General features: G+C 38.7%; 2 protein-coding genes across 3 annotated transcripts in view; one reads left to right on the top strand and one right to left on the bottom strand.

Annotated features, from left to right (window-relative positions):
* DEUP1 (deuterosome assembly protein 1) overlaps nucleotides 1-11,625 on the top strand; it is a 46,967-nt gene extending 35,342 nt beyond the window's left edge. Inside the window, exons 12-13 of the mRNA XM_074901543.1 lie at nucleotides 5,027-5,327; nucleotides 11,455-11,625. Of these exons, the coding sequence (XP_074757644.1) occupies nucleotides 5,027-5,327; nucleotides 11,455-11,625 (472 nt within the window). The remainder of the gene's footprint in view (nucleotides 1-5,026; nucleotides 5,328-11,454) is intronic.
* Nucleotides 11,626-18,331: 6,706 nt separating this feature from the next.
* SMCO4 (single-pass membrane protein with coiled-coil domains 4) overlaps nucleotides 18,332-26,199 on the bottom strand; it is a 30,398-nt gene continuing 22,530 nt past the window's right edge. For both annotated transcript variants that reach the window (XM_074932512.1, XM_074932520.1), the window contains exon 2: nucleotides 18,332-19,419. In XM_074932512.1, coding sequence (XP_074788613.1) covers nucleotides 19,111-19,290 — 180 coding nt within the window. In that variant the 5' untranslated portion in view covers nucleotides 19,291-19,419 and the 3' untranslated portion in view covers nucleotides 18,332-19,110. The remainder of the gene's footprint in view (nucleotides 19,420-26,199) is intronic.

Raw genomic sequence — 26,199 nt, 5'->3', positions numbered from 1 at the left:
CTAAACTAGTTCACAGTATAGGAGAGTAAAAATTCATAGGAAGCTAAATACTCTGATCAGTTGTAATAAAGAACTTACATTGTAGCACTAATGTAAAACAGTTCTGTGAAGCAAAGTTTAAATAATTGGAGAAAAAATCATACAGGTTAAGATTTCAAACTCATACATTCATTCTATGGCAAAATTTAAAGTGAGTTTCTTTCTGCAAAACAGAAAGGCATCCAGTTGTATGTAGCTACATTCTTGCCTAACATTTCTTTTTAAATATGATGTTTAGTGTTGGAGGTAGTATTCATGTATGTAAATACATATATAACGTAAGTATTTATGTTCATACACATACGTGCATATACATAATGCACACACATATATAGAAGTGGCAGATGTGGCTGTTTTGCTACTAAATTTCAAATTATGTTGAAGGCTTTGCTGAAACAAATATTTACAAACCAATATTACAGGCTATTCTGCACTTGTAGGTCTCATAATTTCAGAAAAAAATTGGTCAGTGCAATTTTTGCTCATGCTTCCACTCTTCTTGAGTGAAAAAAAGTCAGACTTTTTTCCCATTTTCTCAGGAATTACACTTGCTGTACATGAGGAACTGTGAAATTTCATTCGTGAGAATTTAAGCATATGAGACGTTAGAACTATGCAGGTAATTTGCAGGATTTTGGTTTCATAGCCATTGAGGACAAATGTTAAACCAAAACTGGGAGAGAGAAACCTGGGAAAGCTAACCTTTTTCACAACAGAAATCTCAGCCACATAACTGAACATAATTTAAATTATTATTCTAATTAATCTGATGAAACAGATACATTGAGCCTGGTTTTCAGGATCTAAAACATGCATTTGATTTCCTAAATGAAAAGCTATTTAGATAAATAAATACATCCACAGATTTCAAAAAATGTGCAAATTCCACATGTACTGTATATACACACCAGCCAGCCAGTCTTTTTAAGATTGGGCCCTTTCTGTACTGTCATTTCTCTGTTACCAAACAGGGAACTACCTCAAGGTTTTCTCAGAAAACTAAAATTATATTTTCAACCATCAAATGTATGCAGATAAACCATGCAATTGATGTTGGTTGAGTTAAACTCTGGAGTTTTATTTTATTGTGAGTATAAACCATGTTATTTCTGTTTTAATTTGCAGTTCTGTTTCCATGGTAATTATGGCACTGGAGAAAGGGCAAAAAGACTTTTTTTGCATAGGAGAAAATAGAAAACGCAGTTTTTGTGCAAGGAGGGGTATGTTTGTGTTTTAAATAGTAATTTTCAGAAGCTGTACTTTTTGTTTTTCCTATTTTCATTCAGAAACCTAGAAGGGTTTGCACAATTTAAAAAAGATGTCTTCAACCAAGTATATTCTCTAGTTTTTTTCAGGCATGTCTCACGATAAGTACTAGAATCCTAGGCATGGACATAGCCATTAGTTAGATAGGAGACCTCTAGAGAAAATACAGGAAATTGCAGGAAGTTATATTGGAGATTTAGAAAGAGGCGTGATTTCTTCTTTCTTGCAGTCTACAGTGAATTTCTAAAGATACGCAGGAGTAACATCTTTTTTGCTAAAAAATACTGTTGCCACATCCTACCTATAACCACTTTAATTACTGTTCTCATATATGATAATTGACTCACTTCTAATTGCTGTTTACATAAGCTTTCCCCACCGTCAAGATTTCAATCCTTTATTTAGAAGTCGGCTACATACAATTCATTTAAATTTTGGTATGGTTGAAGAGGGCTTCCTCTGATGAAACTGGCATGTTTAGCCTGTTCTTTTCAAAATTAAAACATGCATGTGAGTTCCCAAATGAAAGGGTACTTATTTACCATAAAAATATACACCACATAGGTAACTGGTCAAGCCAAAGTGCACTTTTATCATGTGGCAAAAGTGAGGGGGTAAAGGCTAGGACTGAATGCCTACTAAGTTAGCTGGGGGTCTCTTAAAGCATCCGTGCTGACAGTGGAGTATCTGTCTAAAGGAGGTTTTCACCACCCTTTGGAGGTCACGCACTCTTAGTCATACTCACCACTGTATCAGCTATTGCAATAGATAAACTGGAAGCAGTGAACACAATCTCTTCAGGAAAAATACCTTTTAACAATTTTTAAAAGCAAGGTAGCAGTTATACTTACAAGATAAAAGCAGCAATACGAATTCTGAAGACATTCTGGTCATTAAAGGTCTGTTGTTTTCTTTCTCAAGACTAATATGGTATGTCAGTCAGCACAAGCTGTGTAAGGAATTTGGTTTGCACCACTGAAGTCATTGATCGCGTAGGGACTAGGCTGATTTTATATATAAATCTGGAAAAATCAATCCTGTCTATATAAATTCCCTTTGCGAGGACATCGTTCTTTCATTTTTTGTCCCATATGTCGTCATGTCAACTGATATTATTTTTGCAAAGTATATGTATATGTTAAATACTCTATGAGGGTAAACCTGCTGAAAGCATATTATTCAACTGCAGTTATAGTGTATTTGCATTGTCAGTGTTAACAAATGGACAGTTTTTTACAAATTTGCAGATATTTGCCTACCTTTACATTTGTATTCAAAGTAGAACTCTGTTCTTAGCTATTATTTTGCACTAAACTGGCAGAAATTTAAACCCTAACTGTGAAATCTGACTGAAGTGAAGGCATAGCATCCATATCAAAGCACCTAAGTGTAGGTGTCATGTTTTTCCAAGATAGCAAACAGCCTCAGCAATCATATGGATTACAGTAGGAAGTGAGGTTCCTTTAAAAAATCAGTCCTTTTGGGGGGGTGTATCTGTTTTTATTATCTAAAAGCTACCATAACTGTAGGCACTCAAGTCTGAAGATTCTGGTCTTAAGGAAGTAAGCTATAACATAACAGTAATAACTGTTATTAAATACATAGAGAAGTAGTTCTGGAGGAAAAAAGGACACAGAACACATAGACTTTACTGTGGGTTTACAGAGGAAATTACTTCCAAAAAGGTCAGAACACAAGATGAAAAAAAAATCTATGATTTTCTTATTCATGCCATCTATCTTCAGTTGTGGCAGTTTTTTTCACTGTGCCCTTCATCCAAACAATAGATAGAATGGACTTTAAAAGAAAAAAATGTATTCTCCTGTGCCCAAAGAGCAGAGTGTATTTATTTAAAGAAAAGTATGAAAGAAAAGAGAAAACTCTGCCCCCATAAAGGTGAACATTTTAGGTGATGTAGAAAACTGGAAGGTTTGGTGAAAATTCTCAGTTTTATGTTAGAATGTATAATAATATTATAGTGATAATAATATTATTACATCATGATTATGATTTGCTTTCCTGTAGCATTAGGAATATCTTAATCACTACTTTTTTTATAATCAGAGAAAAAATATGTTCTTCATTAGTTCTCTGAGTTTTTCTGCAGTCCATTTATGGAGTACTTTAGTTTCATGTTTCAGGGCTTATGTACAGCAGGATCCATTAAGACTGCACAGCCACACTCTCCCAACACCAAGTATTTAAATTAAGATTAGAAAATTATGGTGTGATCTTTCTGCAGCATTTCCCATGCCTGACAAATTCTTCTTTTTTATTTAAAAAAAGAAAAAAAAAAAAAAAAGCAGTTTTCCTTGGATCTGAGCAGCACTGCATACTCTTGCATGTTTATAATAATTTTATTTTCATGTCAGAAGACTTGATCTTTGAAAGCTTTCGTAGCTGCATTTCAAATTAGTAGTGTTTTATGATACTTGCAATGATAGGATCTTTTCAAAGCTATCATGTTTAAGTATAGTAATTACCTCCCAACACTAAAATTTCATCATAAGCACAGACCTCAGTACAATGGAAATTCTTACCTCAGTCAGAAATACTGTAACAGAAATGTAATAAACCCAGAAATAATTTAGGGTTTTTGGCATGTTTTGGTATGTAATACAAGTATAATAAAGATGCAATTGAAAATTAGTCTGATTCAGCGGACATCTGGGCAAGCTAGTCTCAAAATTCTCTGCTCTTATCAGTATGGTTTCAGAATTGTTCAGTTAACTGTCAGGAAAAGGAGGTATTTTGAATGGGAAGAAAATAGCACTTTTTTTTTTTTTTTTTAAGTTGCTGTTAACCATAATAGTTTTTGCTTTACAGAACTACAAAATGAATACAAATATATGCTTTCACAACCATTCTGATCACTGTAAGTGGGATACAAGAATTATGGAACATCATACTAAAATACTTAGAAGTTCTTTTGTAAGCTTGAAGATGTCACTTATTGTTACAAAAGCATGTTCTTGTACAATTTTTAAAAAAGTGTATTTTAAAAATTTATTTCTCATATTAATCTCCAGTATGTTAGATTAGTGACAAAATTAGTATTGCGGTAACAATGCAGGATCAAAGATTCCTATACCACTTTTTTGTTTAACTTATTTAAACATTTATTTTAGAATCTAGCTATTTGAACATAGTTGTTTACAGTGATATTAGATCAAAATTGACTGATTATCCAACCACCAATAACAGTTTTTGTTCCCATCTCACACTTTCATATTTCATTTCCTCTATTTGTGTGGCTAAATTCACACTAGTTCCTATCATACTATAAGCTAAGTTACCAAAACATGGCTGAAGAGTGCTTACATAGCTTCTTCATCTGAAAAGCTAAAGGAATGGTAACCTCTGGCAAAGGATAGGTATCAAACACTTAAGGAGTATTGGTAGCTTCAGTTCCTGAAGCGAGTTTGTGTTTTAGCTCTTGTCCTGACACAATTATATGGCAAGGTTACTCAAGCTCCAGTAAAAGGGTCTAAATTAGTGTGATTTAAGTCACAGCTGAAGAAGGCATAAAATGCACACTCAGATGTTTACAGTAACTTAGGTAGAAAGTTGCTAAATCGCTGGCAATGCTTAATCTTATGCCCATAACTTCATGCATGAAGCAGTTTTAACAGCTGAGTAATCAAAATTGCACAAACAAATAAAACTAAAAAACCCTTTGCTTTGCTGTGATAGCTTAGTTTTAACACGCTTTCTCTTTTAGAACTTTCCAAAAGAAAGATGCCTGGGAAATGGAACATCAACAGACTGCTATGTTCACAGGCAGTGGATACGACCGAAACTGTAGTCCTGCTTTATATGGCCAAGGTGATATCATGGGTTCAAAGAGTGATAGCAGTTTATCTTCTCATACACTTCACAGAGGTCATGAAAAGAAAATAGTTTATAAATCTCCATCACCACCAATGGGGTATCCTTTGGGCTTTGGTGGGCCATTTCCTGAAAAGGGCAGACCAGGCAGCTTACTGAGCCCTGCTTACAGTGCAGAAGAAAACAAATTACCGGTAAGTAACTATTTTCCTTATAACACATATATTCTCGAAAATCCATCTGGGGACCAAATGCAGCCTTGGAGGAGCCAAAAATTAGATCACCCCTGTTGTCATTGTTATTTATACAGTGCCAGCCCAACAAAAATGGGAATACCTTATCCTAACATAAATGTATTTTTTTCTGGAGATTAAACATCCCCTCGCGGGCCATACCTCTGTTACAATGATGGTGATAATTACCTGCCATTATGTGACTGTGAGAGAAATTTCTATATTTTAGCTCATTGCCTTCCATACTGGGGCACCCTGCTTCATATTGCCTTCTGTAAGGGCACTCTGCTTTAAGTGTATTTCCATAATGCCTGCAAACTTACTGCCTTAAGTGCTGTTAGACAAATCGAGTTTCTACAGCATTCAACTGATGGATGAAATTAGAGGAATTGCAGCAACTATTTTCTATGTGTTAGCTATTGTATTTTAAAAGGAACAGAAATTATAACTGCTGTAATCCTTATTTTTCTTGAAATGAGAGAGTAATAGTGCAGCATTCTTTCTTTCTGTCTTCATAGGCTGGAGATTACCAACCGCCATGATGAGTGGGATAAATCCCACTTTGCCTAGGGAAACTTCTTAGGAAAAAATTCCCATAATACTTTGGCTTTAGTTCTTTCTTTAAATTTGAGCTTTATCCTCTTCCTTAGTATCTTCTATTCTTCTTTAGACCTCCACTACAGGCTGCTATTTTTTTCCACTTGAAAATTTAGCACTTATTTTCCAGACCTCAAACCATGCAACCACACCATCATTAAATAAGGGAACTAACTGATTAGTAAGGAATGGACTGTAGCCATCTCTCTGTCCAGCTGTGATACATGTGTCTTTGTACCCAGGAGATCCTGAACTGCAGGTGTACGGCTAAACCTGCAGAAGGGGAAGATGGAAGACTTCAGCATTTACTGGCAGTTTTCTTGCCACTCATCACCTTAAGTAGGAGCAAAGAGGCATTATGACACCAACAATCACCTTCAAGCAGTTTGTGGTTGTCATACCCGGGTTCTGCTCTCCTCTTCAGAAATGGACAGATATCCTTTCCTATCAGAGACGTGGCTGCTGGAAGACCGTCTCTGCATTCCAGAACTTCACTGTAGATAGGGAGCACCACAGTGATGGCCTGCCTGGGGAGCTGGGATTGCAGTGCAGCCCTTCACTGACCATGATCCCAGCAGCTGGGTCCCAGTACTCAGAGAACAGTGAGAACTACATAATCCTGGGTGTTTCTATATTCTTATGCTCCACAGGAGTTTTAGGTAAATTACTTTTGGCTTCTAACATCTTGGGAGTTTTCCCTCTTTAAACTGCTAATCATGAAAAAAAACTGTGGACTTTTTTGGGAGAGTCTGATAACACCAAGTCTCCTCATCTCTTCTGTCAGAAGTCTCAGACAGACAGCAGATCACAAAGCTTCTGATTCCAGCCAGCCCAGGGAAAATTCCTATTCTGAGATACTTTAGCAAGCTGCAAGGAAACTGTTTCCCAGCTGGCACTCAGGACAGGGTCGATGTCAAGGCAGTTGACTAGATTATAAGGAAAATACTTTCCAACTGGTGTGTGGGCAAAGTACATAATGAAACTGTTAAGCAAGGGATATTTCTTCTACAGAGTCTAAGTCCAAATCAGTGGCACTGAATCAGGTACAAGTTCAGAAGACCACCAAAATGAAATCATCATTCAGACTGACACTGGATATCACAGCTTTAGTGCAGAGATGATTCGTTACTGTAGAGTTCTGTGTTCAAATGGAAAGCCATTGCATCAAGGAGGAGTTAAAAAACATAAAATATGTTGTAAACCAGAGTACTCTGACAGAGTTCTCAGGACTGAAACTTCACCTAATGGAAATCTCCAGTATGTTCAAAACTTCTGAAGGTGTTATAAGGGTCCATTTTTCTGAAGAATATTTGTAGCACTAGTTGAAAAGGTCAGAATTATAGATGATGTCTGGATACCTACCAAAATTAGTCTGTTTGTATTTAGGGAAGAGTTAAAATAGTCTCTAGGGCTTGTCCCATCACGTGCTTACTTAGAGGTTACATTTTTAGAGAAAGTCGCTCTTGCCTTAGAGTAAACTAGAAAGTGCAGCTGAGATTCACTGAAAATTCCCATAACTCCAAAAATTCTTGTTTCAAGGCTTTCCAAATCTAGGGAAGTACTTTTTCTCTGAACAGTACTTTGGGCTGTGCTCTCTTTCTGAAGTAAACAATTTCAGAAAATGGTTGCCTGATTCATTCCCATTCTCTGGGAAGACTATTCCATAGAATGGTCCAATGTCCAGCTTCAGAAAATAAACAAATAAACAAATAAACAAAAGAGCCAGTAAGATTATTTGCAGCTTCGGAATAGTCCATTTCTACACAATTTCTCCATTTCAGCTGGAGCAAGCAGTTATGTACAATGTGCTTTCCAATCTGGATCTTTAACTTTCAGTCACAACTACATTCTCATGTTTCTCTTCAGACAATGGACAGACATTGTCTGTTCTTGCTTTCAAGACTTGGAAAGACAAGAAAGACTTAAGTGGTAGCAAGGAAAATTTAAATTAGGCATTAGGAAACTTTCTAACAGTAAGGATGAGAAATTGCTTAATAAATAGGTTGCAATGGAAAGCTGTGAGAATTCTGCCACTGGGCATTATTAGGAATGATTTTGACAGTCTTGATCCTACCCCGAGCCATGATGTGGTCCATGCCTCTCATGCGTAGGTATTATTATCTAGCTGCTCAGGTACTTAGGCCCTCGAAAAGCCTTCCTATGTCACTTGGCAATTTCCTAGGCATCTCAATTTTGATTTTCATACATGAGCAGAAGAGTGTTGAGGACAGGCATCTATACCTGCTACCTAAGATGTATTGCAGTGTAGGGTTAGAGGAAACTACTCCCCAAAGCCCCCAGGTTTAGTCACAGTGAAACTAAAATTAGCTGGACCAATTTCTAGTCTTGGTGTTGTAAGAACTTTCCTGGAAAGTAGAAGGGGCTAAATATGAGAAGACTTCAACAGTCTGGGATTTATGTTAGAATATCCCAAGTGCTGGGATATTCTTTCTTGCTGCCCTGCTGAAGGTGCATCCAAGAATGCTGGGACAACTCATGGGGCAAGACAGAGATTAACTCTAGGCAAATTAACTAGGTAGTCTGTGAGAGAGAACAGACCTAGCTTCCTGGGGCGCTGCTCCCTAGAAATCCAGAGCTAATTCATAAGCGCTTTGGGTTGTTCTTGCTTAAGGAGAAGACATATTTAGGACGTATTTCATATGTGAAAATATACATGTCTGTCAGGTGCACTCCTTCATTTCCAGCAAATGATGAGGCAAAAAGGTGATTCTCATTACTGGTATACACCAAGGAAATACGGAATCAGCTGAGACTGTAGAAATTAAAAAATAGAGTCCTTGTTGCCTAACTACCCAAACAAGTTAAGTTGAAAGCTTACCAATGAACCCATATCTATCCAGTTCAGTTAGAAAACCACAAGACATAAAAGAAGTGTTATCTGAGGAAGAAATTAAAAACTAGAGACCATGAATCTGATCTGAGACATGGATTAAAGCAGTTACTTTATGGTTTTTCTTCCTTGGCCACTGCAAGTAAAGACAATAAAGAACATAGTGAAAGAACAGACCCCAGAGGCTTGGAAAGCAAAGCTTAGTTGCTAACAAGAAATGTTGCCTTTTAGACCTGTTTAGATACGACCTTCTCTCAAAATGCATAAAACCCAATGCATTAGGGACCTGTCTAAAATGACAGTCAGTGATATGTAACCCTCGGGTAAGGGGCTGTAGCAAACCATGATCTGCTTATTCTAAGTGATTAACATTCTTCTCTCAGCTCTGAGGAGATCTCGTTTAGAGCTTGCAGTGTATGTCAAGAAACAACACATCAAAGTAAGTACCAGTTGAAGCAAGGACACTAGCGTTTCAGGAAGATAGCTTGATCATGAGGCAAACGTTTCCAATGACAACTCAGCAATTGTAAACATTGTTATAGTGAATCTCCAAGAATCTCTCATAACTTGCTATAGCATTTCTGAACACTAGAAGACACAGAAATCTGCTATCCATATGGAAAAGCCTGACGTGACTTTTTTTCTCTAGGTGATGACACCTATTAAATTCTTTTTAGATTCACATTTTCTCAGTTTCTTACACTTCTCACTGGAAGTATTTTATTTGCTCGGTATTGTATCAGTGATTTCAGAGCTGATACTCAGTAAGAAAAACACATGGTGATTCTTTAAAGCCTCCAAATCCAGTGTCTTCTTCATAATATAAAAGGCATCTTCAAACACTTCAAAGTATTACTGCCAATTTTATCACTGAATCCAAATATCACAAGGAGATATATTTGTGATCTAGCCCATGAAGGAATAAATGTGTATGTAGCCATGGCATTCAAAATCTTAAGAACAGCTCTTCATATGAAAACAAAGATGATCTATGGATGGGAAATCATGTGTTTATGAGGAAAAGAAGGTGGCAAGTGATGTCCATCCAGAGTTTCTCAAACATTAGGGGATTAACATTCTTTCTTACCCCCACTAATGGCAGGGATTGACAGAAGAATGTTGTGGCACAAAGTGTTCCAGTACATGTGGGTTCCTTGTTCTTACATGACAAATTACATCACTTTTTCTTCCCTGCACTGTTAAAACACTAATTTGGAGGGATTGAGAAAAGGAAGATTCTGCTTTATCTGTGAATTTCATTTTAGGAGCCCTATACATCAGAAAGCCTGTCTCAGTTTAGAATGATGGTATTACATTCAGAATTTATTTCCAGTTATCGCTTAATTGCTGTACTTTGAAAAGGAGTTTCCTATAGGAAATCTCTAAACTTCATCTCAAGGTCTGCTGCAAAGAGTTTGAATAGAATAGCACTTTAAAGCCTTTCTCTAGTTAGTGTCTTTTGGCCTGAAAAGCTGCTAAAGGGCAGTTTTAAACCAGGCTGAAAAAAAAGACCAAATCTGACTCTAGTTGCTCAGGAAATAGGGAATACCCCATTCTAATACAATGAAGCCTAGAATAAAAATTTACAAGTGTAATAGAATTGGCCTTTTCCATAAAACATTTGAAAATTTAAATTATTTGAAGCCATTCCTATTTGATGTGCTGACAGATAAATTCTCCTCTTTACAGTTTAGGAAAAACAAAACTAGAGATTCTAGACTAATAATCAGTTATTAAAACTATTTAACATATGGTTTAATTAAGATAATAAATGTCAATCATCTTCCTCAATATATGATCATATAAAGACAGAGAATTATCTTTCTCTGACTCAGTATTACAGCTTCTATACTAAATTTTTTCTCAGGCAACTGTTAAAAATTCATGTCATAAAATTGTATTTATCTATACAAATAAACATTGGATTTATTTAAGCAATCAAAATATCTTTAGGCAAAGAAAAATTATTTCATTTTTCTTTTGATAAAGACATTCCAATGAATGAATCTTAAGTATTATCAAAAAGAATTAATAAAAATTGCTGCTTAAAAATTTAGAAGTTGTTCCAGCAAAGACTCACTCACGTCCTTTGCTTTATATTTGAATAATGTTTAGTACATTCTCCAAATTATCATGACTTGAAGTTGATAGTACTGAAAGCCTAGGGTTTCTTCGTTTCCTCGGAAAGCATCACATCACAGGAGCAGAGCTAAAATTACAGGAGACAGTCAGCAATACCCAACACTACTTATATTCTGTAATTCCAAAACCCAGATTATTGTCCTCTGTCATGGTCTAAATTATAAAAGTGACAAATATATCCTTTAGCTGATGCAAAGATTTTGGAGGTTCTGAAGCAGCTTATTTCCGTCTCATGGGATATTTACATTTTTAATGGCAAATCTACATCCTAATGCTGTGAATATCACAGGTATTCAGACATCACATTCACGTTAAGTCATTTAGGCACCTGAATGCCTTTAAAACTGTATGCCCAAATTCATGTTTTCTTGGAGAGTTATAAAGCATTATAGTGTTATTAGCTGCTATAGGGCATTTTTCAAATCTGAAATTTGATAATGCAAACATGTTGTCGACTTGCTGGTTTTTACTAACCATGATTTTCTATTCATTGCTCAGTCTCCCCCTGAGATATCCTTCCTTGTGACAACAGAAAAGTTCCTTCAAGAGGAAGAGAAACACACAAGAGAGTTTGAAGAACGTTTAAATTCGCACCTTGAAGAACTGCAAAGACATTCTGAAAATACTCTAAAAAAATATGCCAGGATGCAGCAAAGCGGGCATACTTAAGGCAGTGACACAATTAAGAAAATAAAACCAAGTAATCATCCGTGAGTTTCTTAGAGCTAAAATTTGCAACAAGCTGCTTAATGTATTTAGGCACATTGCCAATAGCATGTATTTTTAACACCAAAGTTTCAATAAGATAATCATTATCTTACAGATTTAGGTATACTGTAGCTTGACTATATTACAAAATATCATACTCTATACATATACTAAAAGATACAGGTTGGTTTTGCATAGTTAAATTGTGTGCAGCAGAGACCCTGTTGCAGCATTGTAAATTAAGTAAGATACTTTGAATTCTGTGATGTACAGAGGGCTAATAAGTGAAATTATTCCCTTGAAAATATAATCAGCCAAGAGAAATTCTCTAGATTGCACAGAATAATAGGGGCCTTTAGCTATGTCATAGCTCCTAGCATAAAGAGCTTATCTATGCTCTGGTTATTCTTGGTTATAGAAATAGCCCTTGGGACTCTTGACCGAGAAGTTTGAGCTCTTTCTGTCTTACGCTCTGAGCCATGCGGGTCCGTTGAGAGGAACATGAATAGACAAAGCACGTATTTTGAAGCCCCCCATATTGCCCCTTTTACCAGACCTATAGACTTCACCTGGGGCAGAGCCTCATCCCAAGTGCTTTATATGCTTTACATTAACACTTTATGATTTTTAAATCCTGTCTTCCAAAGCATCTGTTTTGGTATTGATGTTTTGACACTATGTTGGCTTGTTGTTTGACTACATTGGAACAGGGTAGAAACCTTTAACTTCAGACAACTTGTGATCAATCTTAGGTAAGGGCCTAAATTCTTTGTATTTTTCTACAACATAGGAAAACATTATAAAACTGAGCGGAGTTAATTCAACTGCATGTGCTGAAAAAATGCATAATGTTGAGATTCCTTTTATTTGCAATTCATACTGAATTCTGTTGCTGTGCAAGCGAAACAGAAATTACAGACAGTGTTGATGAACCACCAATTTCAGTGAAAGAGATACTGAAGAACCGCTTTCCAGCATATAATGTTGCCAACTTCCTGGAAGAATCTGGATAAAAATAATACCAGACTGTCAAACAGCTCCAGTTTGTGAGTAAAAGAAGTCTCATTAATATTCAAGACCACAGCAAAAATGTAAATTGTTTTTGGAAGCTATATTTCCATTAAGACAAAATATACTACATCACACTTACACAAAATACCAAGATTTTAAATACCAGTTTGGCTCGGTTTGCAATAAAATGAGTAATGAAAATGAGGACATCAAAGAACCTTTTACAGGAAAATTCAGGAAAATTACTACACTCAGCTGGAGGAACGAGGACTGAATAAAAAGATGGTGGAAGGACATCTGAACAAACTAAATATATGTGTGTCGACTTAAGGGGAGATGCATCTGGGAGTTTTAAAAGAACTAATCAAGAAGTTTAGGAATCTCTAGAAACAAAGTAAATTTTAAGCTGGGAAAGATCTGTAGAAGCAAAAAGACAGCAAAATGTTGTCTTTCAAAAGGGCAAGATAAAAAAATATGGGATATTAGCCAGTTAGCCAGATTCTTTTGCCACTGCAAGATTTAAGCATACAAGACAGCATGCTCCAGATCTTCAAAGAAACTTGTATGTCTGACCCCAGTCCAGACCTGAGGATCCTTCTCATGATACAGCTCTGTGAGATGATACAGAATGAATGAATGAAATTATCAAAATACAAATATTTTTTTCTAAGCCTCTTTAAGATCTAGCCAAGCTAACTTTGGCTAATGAAGTAACCAAGTTGGTTTCAGCCTGGCTTTTGTGTTAATGCCATATAATAAACTCCCTGTGAAAAGCACTGAAAACTGCAAAGTACCTGTGTGTGAACAGCCTACTTGCTCACTGTGATTTCCTGCTCGGAGCATATTATGCCACAAATGTACTGAGACGATATGGCTCAAAGCACCATTTGTTTAACACATACTTACCTGAAAGGTCATCCTTTTCTTGCTAGCCAAAATAGCAAAAGTTGCTCATCTGGCCATCCCCAATTTAGAGCCCATTGCTGCCAGAATATAGATGGAGCCACACCACTGCTTCCAAATACTTTCACTGTATTAAAAGGTAGAAACGTAATTGAACTGGTGAGAGATTTCTGAAGGAGGATACATATTCCTGATGTTATCATCAAAAGTAGTTTATATAACATGTACCACATTTCAAGTCATTTGGAAAATTTTTTAAAGAATGGTGGACAGCAGAAATAATAAAGACTGAGAAATTATATACGTTACGAAGAGGGATTGGAGATGTATGCATATTGTCAGAAAAGGAATAATCAGAAGGGTCCAAGTCTAAATGTCTGAAAGCACCAATAAAAATGAAAAAAATGAATTATTAATCATAAGTTCATTTGACAGGACAAGGTGCAATGTTCAGGAGCTACAGATTACCCAAAACACACAGAAAATTTCTGTTCTACTTTGTGAATAGCTGGGCAATGGAAAATTCTTGTAAGCTGCTGGACTTCTTTTATGATTTTTCAAAGCTTTACCAAAAAGCATTTTTTTGGCTCCCAGTTGAAAGACTTGTTTTAAATAAAGAGAACAATGGTTCAGGCTGCCACCAGCTTTTTTTTGTTGAAGGAAAACCAGAGGTCATGTACACAGTTGCCACCATGTTTCATCAAGATACAATTTTGAAATAGTTGGTGGTATAATAGCTGCCAGACCATAGCTGTCCAGCTCACTTCCCAAAACTTACTCTGATGGGGCTGTCTGTGAAATGACAGTAACTGAACAGAAACATTTAAAAATGGCTCATAGGAATGTTGGATATTTAGTGCATTTTCTTCCTACCATTTTTTTCTCCTTTTTTGTATGGGAAATTTAAGAGTATGAGAATGGGAGAGTGTCGGACAGTGGGTACTGTGAACCATGCAAACAACAGCAGCAACATACAGTGCCAAATGAAAACAAAATGGACAAACATTATGAAAAATTACAGGCAAAGCCTTCTTACTTTTCCAAGGGGTAGACCTAGTCAATGGCTTTAGCTTACCCAGTCAAAGGCTAATAAATCTGTGCTGTGATCAGAGATACGACAGAAAGCACCTAACCCCCCAGTCTCACTGTTCTGGTTTTATTGTAGTGAAACTGGTTATAATTCCTGATTTAATGGGGGTACGACAGTGCACAGAATCAAGCCCACCACCACTTAATAATTCAAAACTAGACAAAACGCCACCAGTGGGAATGAGAAAGAAGTAATCAACAGAGCTGTCTAATGAGATGACCCCCAGGTGATTTTACATCTATGGTATGTCATGCCAGTCATCCAAGTTTTATTTACACAGCCAGCTTAGGTATGTCCTGCAGCTTTCTGCCCCTGGGTCTCCCAGAGACCAACTGGCTGGAAGGAGGCAGACGGCACTGGGGGAAGGTTCTTAGCCTGTATCATATGGAGGATGGCATTGCATTCCTATCTGGCTTTACAGCCTGCAACAGCAAATTGTGTCATTCACAATCACTTCCCATTTAATTCTGTGCAAAATAGCTATCCACTAGGTTTTACACCAACTGCCTTGTGCTAGCAAAGGTTTTTTTCTTCTCAGACACAGCAGTCTGCTGAAAAAATGCTAGGTTAAAGATTGTGCATAGCAGAGCTCATCTGAATTGGCCAAACAAATGTAGCAACTGTGTGGTGTTTTCTTCCTCGCTGCAGGGTCAGATCTCAAAAGTTCACTGTGTCCGAGTTACTATTTAATCAGATGGGCACTCTCAAATCCATAGAGGCTGCAATTTCATGTATCGCGCCTAAATTTCCACTAGTTGGTTGAGCAGTGCCCCAAGACACTGATACGCTGTGTTCCAGTGTCCCTTCCTAAACCAACAAACCAATCGGTTTGTTCCTCTACTCATAACCACACTGCTAGGGGCTTTGAAACAGATTAATCAAGAACATCCTTGCCCAGTTAGCTTACAAGAACATGTTTGTGTGCAGAGAACAGTCCTGAACCATCCTGCCACTGAATTTCCTGCGACAGATGTAGGATTTACTTTACTAGGTATGAAGCCTTGTACAGTCCCAGATAGAGCAAGAAATCCTACAGAAGCCCTGGTCCTCAGTATCCCGTGTTAGCACTCCATTTTCAACCAGATAGAGGTGGTGCACAGAAGGCAGCATCAGCTAACGGCTCCATCCATAGTGATGGGAGCTGGGACATGGATGGCAGGACTTTGCTGGTGTATGGCATGTGAACTGAAACTACCTCCCCTGGTAAGAAACGCCTCTGTGACGCAGAGGCTCAAAGCACAGGCTGTAGTTCACATCTACAGCACAGAGCTACGGGAGCATTCAAACCCGTACACGAACATCCAGGCGCCAAACATAACTAGTCTGAAGAAAGAACGGTGCATTTCCTCTGCTGTATGTATTTTAAAATGCCGTTTACTGAACATCAGGATGTGAATGAACAAGCATTTTCTTGTAGATGGATTGAAACAGAAGACTGAGAGACAATTTCGCTGAGCTCTGCCTTCAGACCATGGGCAGTCTCGCTGGCTTCTCTCACTTGGTTTTAGGGAGCTGGGGCCACATGTAACACACGTGGGTACTTACCCACTGCAAGAATACTTGACAAGATTCCTTTATTTTTTTAGTAATTCGAAGACATTTATAAAACTCGATTCAAACCTTGATCTTTAAGTATTTGACTCGGATTTGGTTTATGCTTTGAAAAATTGGTTTTCAAAAGTTGCTTCTGTAACTTGATTTATCAGAATCCAAGGATAGATTTTTAATTACTTCACCTGATAATGAGCACTCTTGGAAACTGTATCAGAAGACACTGCAGAAGTATCTCAGCATGGGTTTTCTGGTAGAATGCTTGCAATAAATCATTCCATTTTGCCCACAAGCTACTGTATTTTGGGAGAAGGTTTGAAACCCCATTTCTAAAACATTTTTGAAGGCAACTGACAGTTGGAATAATACATACAGTAAAAACAACAGAGACACACCTTCAGCTGAGAAGTTCACAGGATTTGACATTTGGGCAACTGCCAGTAATTTACTTCCCAATTACTTCCCAGTGATTTTTGACAGTTTCTGTCTACAGAGCATTCATAACATTTTTCCAAATGCACATTCTCACATCCAATACCAGTAAAAGGGAATTTGGTAGAAAATGTCAGAATCCAACTTCACTGCTTACTAGAGAAAATATTTACTGTTTTTTAAGAGTCAAACTGTGAGATCAATTCTAGCTTCTGCATAAGGAACAATTCAGGATGCGTAACACTATTTTCCTCTCAATTAGCACTCAGTAAAACTTCACATCTCAGGGAATTGAAATACACAGTGAAAGCCTGAGAGGGACTTTTTATAAAGGCACGTAGGGATAGGACAAGAGGTAATGGCTTTAAACTGAAGGAGGGTAGATTTAGATTAGATGTAAGGAAGAAATTCTTCCCTGTGAGGGTGGTGAGACACTGGCACAGGTTGCCCAGAGAAGCTGTGGCTGCCCCCTCCCTGGCAGTGTTCAAGGCCAGGCTGGATGGGGCTTTGGGCAACCTGGGCTAGTGGAAGGTGTCCCTGCCCATGTGTTTTGCCAATTATTAGGCCTAGCATAAAGGACACAGCCAGCATAAAGATGAACCCATAACCAAATTGTATTTGATACAAAAGGGTCAGTACATGGGTGAGCACTGCGGGTACAAACAGTCAGATTATACATAATTGACATCTATCCCACTGACTCCAACAACAACACCACATGACCAACAATGGGTGGAATAAACGGGGAAATGCAGTTTCCTATAGAAGGGATGGGAGACAACAAACCATACACTTAAGACCAAAGAAACCACACACTGAATCTCTACACAGCCCACACTTACAAAAGCCAGACCTGACTGGAGCCCAGTCCCAGGGAGGCAGGAGGTCCTTCCCCAACAGGGAACTCTGCACAGGGCACCCACCTCACACACAGACACTGCCCCTGCCTGCAAGTGCTCCCAGCTTTTATCCCTCAGTGGGACACCTGACCTTTGCCTACTGAATGCAGACACCTGGGGCTCATTTACCCTGTCTGCCAGGCCGGCCGCACCCTGGAGGGAAGCCTGAAGGCAAACTCATCCCCTCTTTGTGAAGGGCAGTGGGAATCACCCATATGTCAACCTTAATTTGGGGCTTGGGGTTGAAACCCCAGCATCTCAACCATGGCAGGGGGGTTAGAACTAGATGATCTTTAAGGTCCCTTCCAACCCAACCATTCTGATCCTGTGACTTCACTGGGACTATCTCTGTGTCAAAAGACAGCACGTGAATTAAAGACTGGAGGGGTCTTTGACTTTTGCCACAGAAATATCTCCTGCTACGCCTCAGTGCACTGCAGCATCACATTCTTCCCTGCTTGGTCCATATTTAAGCAGCAGTCAAGAGTTCTACAATTCCTTCCCTAAAGTCTTCTGAAGGTTAATGCTTACTGAGTACCTTAAAATATTTGGATGAGAAATGGCTGTAAAAGAACACAGGATTATTGAAGCATTTTGATCTGAATTTATAGCTTCATTTCCTAGAATAAAACTGCCTGAGTTGTGCTCACAGCTTCCTTTAAGTGATTGGAAGAGGGGCATGTCACAGGACAGCATCTCACTTCAGCAAGTAGATCAGAGACCTAAGTTACACTAATGTTACTTTTCTTTCCTTAAAAAAAAAACCAAACAAACCAAAGACTGTATCCAAAATCATCTTTTTATTGCCACTTATACAGATTTAAATATTTAACATTCAGATAAACAACTATCTGTGTTTATGTAGTTTGTTATTAGTTACTTCACCATAAACTGGTAAAATCTCCCTTTCCAAGTTCTGGAAGATTCCTTCTGGCAGATCCTGAAGTATTCACTTTGCATGTTGGCATCTCATAGCAAAAAGAAATTCTTTCTGAGTGAACTATATAGTGATTAATGAAAAAATTATTATACAGTGTAGGCTTTCACAATAAGTCACATTTTTTGCAAAATAATTTGAAGATTCCAAGTAAGACTTCTCTCTTTTATGCAAAAAATAAATATATCCTTTCTGAATCAAAGCACTTCATATGACATTAAGTACAAAGAAGAAATGTACTTCTTTGGAAGTTCTGAAATAGGCATACAAGAGCTCATGGGAGCAGCGTTATCCGTAACAGTGATAAAAGCTGAAAGCTGATTTTTTACAAATTTATAGCAGAACACTATTTCCTTTTACAATATAGAGCTTCAAACAGATTTAAGAAAAACACCATTTTAAAAGTCTGAAAGGCACATGAACTGCACCATAAAACGTACTGGCACATTCACTAATACGTTTTATGTTACATTCCTAGATAGAATCTGCGGGACCCTAACAAAGAGAAAGACTAAAAATACCAGCAAGTTCCTTTGTAGAGTAGTAAAGGGGTAGCAGAGAGTTCCTTTCGGCTCTTGATAAAATTATTAATACCTCAAAGCTATGAAGTCTGCAAAGCTGCATCATTCAGTTGTATTTGGACGAGTCGCTACATAAACAAATACAACAATCAGCAGTACTACAACAGCCAGCGTGGGAAGCACCACGGTGGTGATTTGTTGCCGGGCCTCTTGCATTGCCTGTTTTCTCTCCTTTTTATCTTTGGAGGTCTCTTTTTTGGGTTTTCCTCTTAGCTGCCTCATCCTCCTCTCAGGATCTTGTTCACAGAAATGGGGGAGGAAAGGAGTTGAACAGCAGAAAATAGTCCAAGGTCTTCTGAAACAAGGGGTTGAAGAATTCCTTCTCTTTCAAGTGGCTGGCTGTGCAAGAAACTGCAAGAGAAGGAAAAAAACAATTCTTCTGAGCGAGAGCTACACATATTCCAGTTATTAAAACTATCTGCAGCTCCACTTGGTAAATCTTTTATTTAACTGGCACCACTATCTATGAAGTTTCTTTTAAGGAAACGGAATCGCAGCGCACTTGCTCAGCTCATCAGTAACACTTTCCCCATAAAAACTATAGCAGTTCATCATGGTGTGTTTATTTGTCCAAGAGCACTGAACTTGCACTCTGTTAAGCCAGAAACAAAGCCCAGCACCATACATTTTATCCTCCAAGGCAAAGAAGATAACACAGCTAAAGACTTAATGAAAATAATATGAATTAATCTTGCATCAGAGTACCAGCTGCCCCTGCTTGTAACAGCAGCAGGCTCCCTGCTAAAGGTCTGCAGCTCCCCACAAACCTGGAGAACAAGGAAGGGCAAGCACACACCCTGCCGTAAGGAAAAGCATTAGGCGTTTATCATCCACACCAGGTACTGGAATAAAGGGTATTCTAACAGGAAGAAATGTGGGGAAAGAGCTGCTTAACTTATCCTTCTGGTCCTGCTGCCGTAGAACAAAGTCTAAATCATAACATGACTCAGTGCTCTTACTCTTACTACAGCTGTCATTTTTATAAGAAAAAGATCCCAAGTGATAACCAGCCTGCTTACAAATCACTGGTGTAGACAAGCAGTCATTAATAAGGTAGGTGCTCTGAAGCATCTACTAGACCAATTTTTAAAAGCAGAAGTACCTATAAAGTGAGATTAACAAAGCCACTGCATGACATGAAAGCCTTTCTGAAATCAGGAGAATTAGTAGGTACTTAATATTTCCATACCCTAAATTTTTTTTTTTGCCTCTAAGCTGTCTACAGCTGTGTAATTCACTGACTGGGGGGGGGAGGGAGGATGCCACCTGTTTGGCTACATTCCTCTTCGCCACAACCCCCATTTCTGCAACAGCACAATATCTGGATACAGGCCAGATGCATCTCAACACAGATATGGAGGGTAACAATTACTGATGTCAAATACTGAGTTGAATTGAAAGTAAACTATGAACTGATGCTTTTCCATCACTCTGACATCCTCAGAATAAAATGTATTATAGAAAGTAGTGGGTTAATGCAACAGCCTCTTTTCTCTCTCTTCTTTATATCAAAATATAAAGGTGATTTTAGCTTGCTGCTGTAGGTGAGGAGCATGTGTCAACAAGCAAAGCTGCAAATCTCACTCAGTTCATCACAGACATGATTTTCTCTTGATGTTTCTGTCATCTCTGGTCAATGCTACAAGTTGTCTTATGACTGCTTTTTTTTAAAAAAAAAAAAAAAGAGGTTTTCACTGAAAGTGTGATGTTTTCTCTTAGAGTTAGCCCTCAACCTTATTTGTCAGCCCCACCACAGAAGCAAAACCAAACTAAAATGCTCATGTACAAAACAAGAATCATCAGCTACAGATGATGTGCAACTACAACGGAGTGTTCCTCCTTTCTCATAACAGCAGCAGCCTGCCTGTTCCGATTCTCATCTAGCTAATTAGGTTGGTGAGATATTGCATCAATTAGGGTAAAATGTGGAATAACTCTACTAATTTGAATTTACAGAAGTGAATTGAGCAACCATGTGGTACTGGGAAACTAATAGCAAATCAATGTGTCAGTATTTCTGTCTTTACATGGTCCTTCCTGGATATAATCTAAAAAAAAAAAAAAAAAAAAAAAAAAGCATGACAGGATCTCAGTGTTCAGCTGTATTCACTGATTCTGCATCCCATGCACACACATCTTTCAAGTAGTTGTTCCTTCTGATCATGAATTTTGCAAATTCAACCTGCCTTCTGAAGCAAACACTTCATTTCAGTTTTGATAAGCACAAAAGGGCAATTTTGGTGCCTGGGATGATTTTCAAAAGAGGAAACAATGAAGTTCGTCTGAGAAAGAACTCATCCCTTCTGCAAGCTGCAGCATGAGAATCAAAATACGTAGCAGCACATTTAGAGAGAACAGAAGTGGTCAGTGAACTCCATAATGGGGAGGTAAATAGGAATTGGATGAAGCAACTACACACAATACCTACTTCGTTTCTAAATTTTCGTAACTGTTTCTTCTCAGAAAATCCTCAACTCATTGATTCAGGATAGAGTCTTTGGTATTCCATCTGCAAGCTACGGGCTTCTGGTTTGGTTTTGTTGTTTATCACTTCTCTAACTCCTGAACTGCCTCAGGGGCAAAAGAAATCTTAGTTTTACCCCTTCCATTTCTGTTCCCTCTCCTCCTGCTCTGCTCACAAGCTTTACTACCAAACTCTAGAAAAACTACGATGCAAAATTAAGTTTTACATTTGCCCTTTGAGATAATTAGACAAACAGAGCACTTCAGGCTACACTATTTTCATACTGTTTTCTGTCTCCACTGTTAATATACATCAGTGGGTTTTGTATCCAGATTACTCACAAGACCCAAGAAGTGATGGACAGTAAAAGCCTTTGGGACTTTCTGTGTACCATAGTAACAAACAGGAGTTGCCATGAAACCAGTCTCTCCAACAATAAATGTATGCCTTGCTCTACACAGCATCACTTGCTACTCAGACATTAAAAACATCAGGATGTTTTTTTAAGTCTCTTTTGAATGAATATTTCATTCTGAAGCAAAATTATACCAAGTTAATTACATACACTAGCTAGCTAACATCTGACGGCTTAGTACAGAAAGCCTTCCCGCAAATGTCAGCACCACTTGAATTGCAAGCTGATGCTTTCCAGTTTGGGAATCTGGCATCAATCTCCAAAAACATTTCCAATAGATTGGGTTACTTGGCATTGTTACTGGCAGAGATGGCCTTGCACAGAAACTGGCCCACAGTTTTCAGAGAAATGAGCCTTAGGGTTTGCCTTAACTGAACCATAAAAGTGGAAGCAGTGAAGCTCTGCAAGTTGCTGCCAGGCTCCTGCTGCGGTGAGGAGCCTGGACACGCCTGCCAGTATTAGACAGTTGCTGCAAGAGACAACACTCCCCCACAGGAAAGGTCCAGGGTGTTGTACATGTTGCTATGTTCATGCTGGTTTGAAACAGCACTTAAAAACTAGTGCTCAGTTGCAGAAGACGAAATTCTATGGCCCATGTTGTGCAAATGGAGTAAGAGTGCCACTGCTATCTCCTTCTGCTGCCAAGCCTCTTACTGGCCACCCGTGGACGTCACTGGAAGGCAGGTGACTGCTGGCAATTACTGAAAAGAAAAAACAGATACATGAAGTACAGCAAGTCAGTGCCAGGGTCTGGATTACAACATTAGGGTCTCATTCCCTGTGGCATACACAGCCTGTGAGAATAAATTATCCCACATTACTGAGCTACATCCTCCTTCGGCCAGTAATCACCCTGCTTGTGCACTGGAAGGCTGAACTCAGGAGAAAAGAGGAAGGAAATAATATAGAATTGGGATGGGTGTAATTAACAGCCTAGTTAGCACTGCCCATTTAAAACATCTTAGAGCAAGTTGCTGTCAGAGGTCAATGAGAAAGTCATGTCCCACACATACTTCAATCTTGTGCAGACTCTAACCTTTGTGACCAGCTAACCTCACTCTGCAGAAGAAGTGGAAACTCACCTTTTCTCCTGAAACAGAAGCTGAGAGTGTCCTTTCCATTCCCAGTCTCCCCTGAACAGGAGAGTGCTCACTGCTACAGACTGTATGCATCCTCCTAAGGCTGCTTCCCCTTTCTGTTAACTGCTCAACCTGGCCTAAGCATCTGCCAAGGCTGGTCATGATCACCAAACTAATTCAACTACTGTTTTTACTGGAAAGTCCCCAACTTTCTCAACGGGGACATCTGTAGGAATAGCAATAAAAGGAATTAAGACACTAGCAAAAGTGGAACATCTGTAGTCCACAACGGTGTGACACTAGCCAGACTGTAACTCCACCTCTCTTATGAATCATGCAATTTAAAAATTGATAATAAAATTGTATGGGGTGAGATTATTTAAGTTCACTATAACAAAGTCTCCCCTAAAGCAGGAATGTGCTGGCTAGAAAGAACAATCTCAATTGCCTAGTCAAAAAATGAGTGTTGACTTCGTATATTGGTTTGAAACATCCATTTCACAGTCTACCTCTTCTCTCTAACACTGCAGGGCTCTAACTTGACACTGAAAAGCTAAGGTTTTGAGCAGAACAAAACATTTAAAAGTTCAAGCTACTGAAGACAAACCTAAAGATGTCATTCTTCAACATAACAAAAACTCGCAAATTTAGTACCCTGGCTTGACATCTAGAGCAATTACATTCTTCCTTGCCCATCATCCAAATTGCTTTTTATATACAAAAGTGCTCTTCATTCTACCTTCTGGGTTAAGTTACTCTGACTGTTTTTGCAGAGCTAACCTCAAAACCTAAAAGCATAAATCAGTGGACTTGCTGAAGTCGCTCATACCAGTGCTGAAGCATTTGCCAACATCCTAACTAAGACAACTGTTGTTAAACTGGGTAATTTTGTACCAGACAGCTTTAAGTGAAACTTGTGGGGACTGCTATCCTTCAAAACGTATCACAACGTTCCAACCAGAATTTATGGCAATCCACTGTCTCCTTTTTTTATGAAATTAACTCTGACCATTAGTAATTTGCAATTAAAAGCTCCCCACACCACACACGGCTATTCCTGCAAGCCAGGAACAGCAGCGTTGACTCCAGCTACACCAGCACTTGCAGAGTACTGCAGTTCTGCATCTCCTTCTACACGCAACACATGCACAAAAGATTTTGCTTATCTGTACTTAGTATAATCACATGTCTAGACGTCTAAAGAAGTTATTATCACCAACCTTACAGCATGAATGTATTAGCCATGTTAAGCTGAATAATTTTTCTCTAAATCCAAAATTACAAGTGTTTGTAAACCAATTTGGATTAACCTGGCCTCATGATCCTGCTACTGAGCACTGTAACATTGCTGGAACAGCAAAACATCTTGAAATTCAAACAACCAATCTGACAAGAATTAATTTTTATCATTTAAATTTTCCCCTAGGGCCATGGATGTTACTGAGGCATTAAAAATAAAACCAAACAAACCAGCAGACAACCAGGACACACTATATTCAAACTGCCTGCTAGCAGTAGGGAAAAAGAACACAGGACACCTAAGCAGACAATACTCTTAAGGTTATTTGAGCATTAAAAAGCCCCAAAACCAGTAGTTCCCAATCACCAGAGCATACCAGCAGAGTCAAGAACTAAACCCAACAAATTTATCAGCTTGTTACTTGTTTTTGCTACTGGGATGATTGCTTTAGGGCACTGCAGCTGGAGCTGCTGTAAGGAGGCTGGAAGAAGAGTTGAGTATGGAAAGGGGCTGTGGTGGGAACCCAAGGGGCAAGAGGAAGCCTGGTCAGCAGGGAAGCACTGAGCAGTCACTAAAACAGGAGCACACCCCAGCCTCGTGATAAAGACCACCCTTCCCAGCAGTGGAAATGTTTTGCTCCTTGCCGTGCTGCCGAAGCCGCAGGCCATGGTCCCAGCAGAATGGACAGAGCAGCTCTGGGCTGCCAGGAGCGGCTGCGCAGGGTCTCCTAGACATGAGGCTTCAATCCTCCCTTACCTCACGCAGCTTCGGCTTCACCGAGGCCGAGCTGGTGGTGACCCCAAGGAGACGGCAGCTCCTGACAGAGCAGAAGGAAACGACGTGCTGCCCCAGCCAGTGCAGGGAACCAGGACCAACACATTGGCTGAAGTAATACCATTCTTACTTGTACCCTTAACTAAAGTTGGGTCTAATCAACACATACATGTTACTACCTTTGAAACCATGAAAATGTTCTGGGCTTTTTTAATTAACCGCATGTAATACTGTTACACAAACCCTAGGTACTATTTAATAAAGGACAAGACTTGTCTGAGGCTATTTTTTCTATCATTACTCCATAACTTATTTTACCTTGAGGTGAAATACCACATTTTGGATAAGGAATTTTCCTTCCTGCAGCTCTAAAGTCTGGTCATTCTAGAGTAGCATCAGCAAGTACACCAATTTCTAAGGTGATTTGGCCCGCTTAGAAATTCAGCTAAAAGGGAATTTTAAGAAACTATTTCAGTAGGAGCTTGGGACAGATTTTCAAACAGGAATACTTGCGCACGGAGCTCTAGATGGAGTCCCCAGAGACCTCAGTTTTGCACGGAGCCTCTTCATCCACCCAGATTCAACTCTGTCCCTTGTTTTTGCCCTTGTGTTTCAGTTTTGGGAGGTGTAAAGAGATAAAAATAACAATCCTTGTATCTTCTCTGAAGAACACCTTCATCCCTTTGGGTGGCTGCTACCTGGGTAAGATTTACAGGAGCACTTAGAGCAGTTTGCACCCAACTCCCACGCCAAGACAGAAGCTAAACCTGCTCCTGTGTTTGTGTCAGATGCATTAAGCACCTAATGCCTTGCAAAGCTGGCTCTGAGGAAGGAACATTTAAAAAAAAAAAAAAGCAAGCCTGATTGTAACAGGTTTTATGCAACTGCAGTAGTGATTGTCCAGCACTATTTCCATCACATTCAAGCATAATTATTACACTCCATTTTATACACTAAATGTAAAATGATAGTTTAAAAAAAAAAAAAAATCTTCATTATTTGACAGGCTCTACAGGAGCAAAATGTTCTGTGTAATCACTTGTGTGGGTGACAAAGATGGATAGAGCAGAGATTTGCCAATTTGACTAAGAAAGCTGAACCCTAAAGAGCAAGCCTGCCCAGAGGATTAACAAAACACTAATCCCAGTCACATCCTCCC

Source organism: Athene noctua, chromosome 1 (assembly GCF_965140245.1).
Source record: "Athene noctua chromosome 1, bAthNoc1.hap1.1, whole genome shotgun sequence".
Taxonomy (NCBI): Eukaryota; Metazoa; Chordata; class Aves; order Strigiformes; family Strigidae; genus Athene; species Athene noctua.
This window is presented reverse-complemented; position numbering and strand designations above follow the sequence as displayed.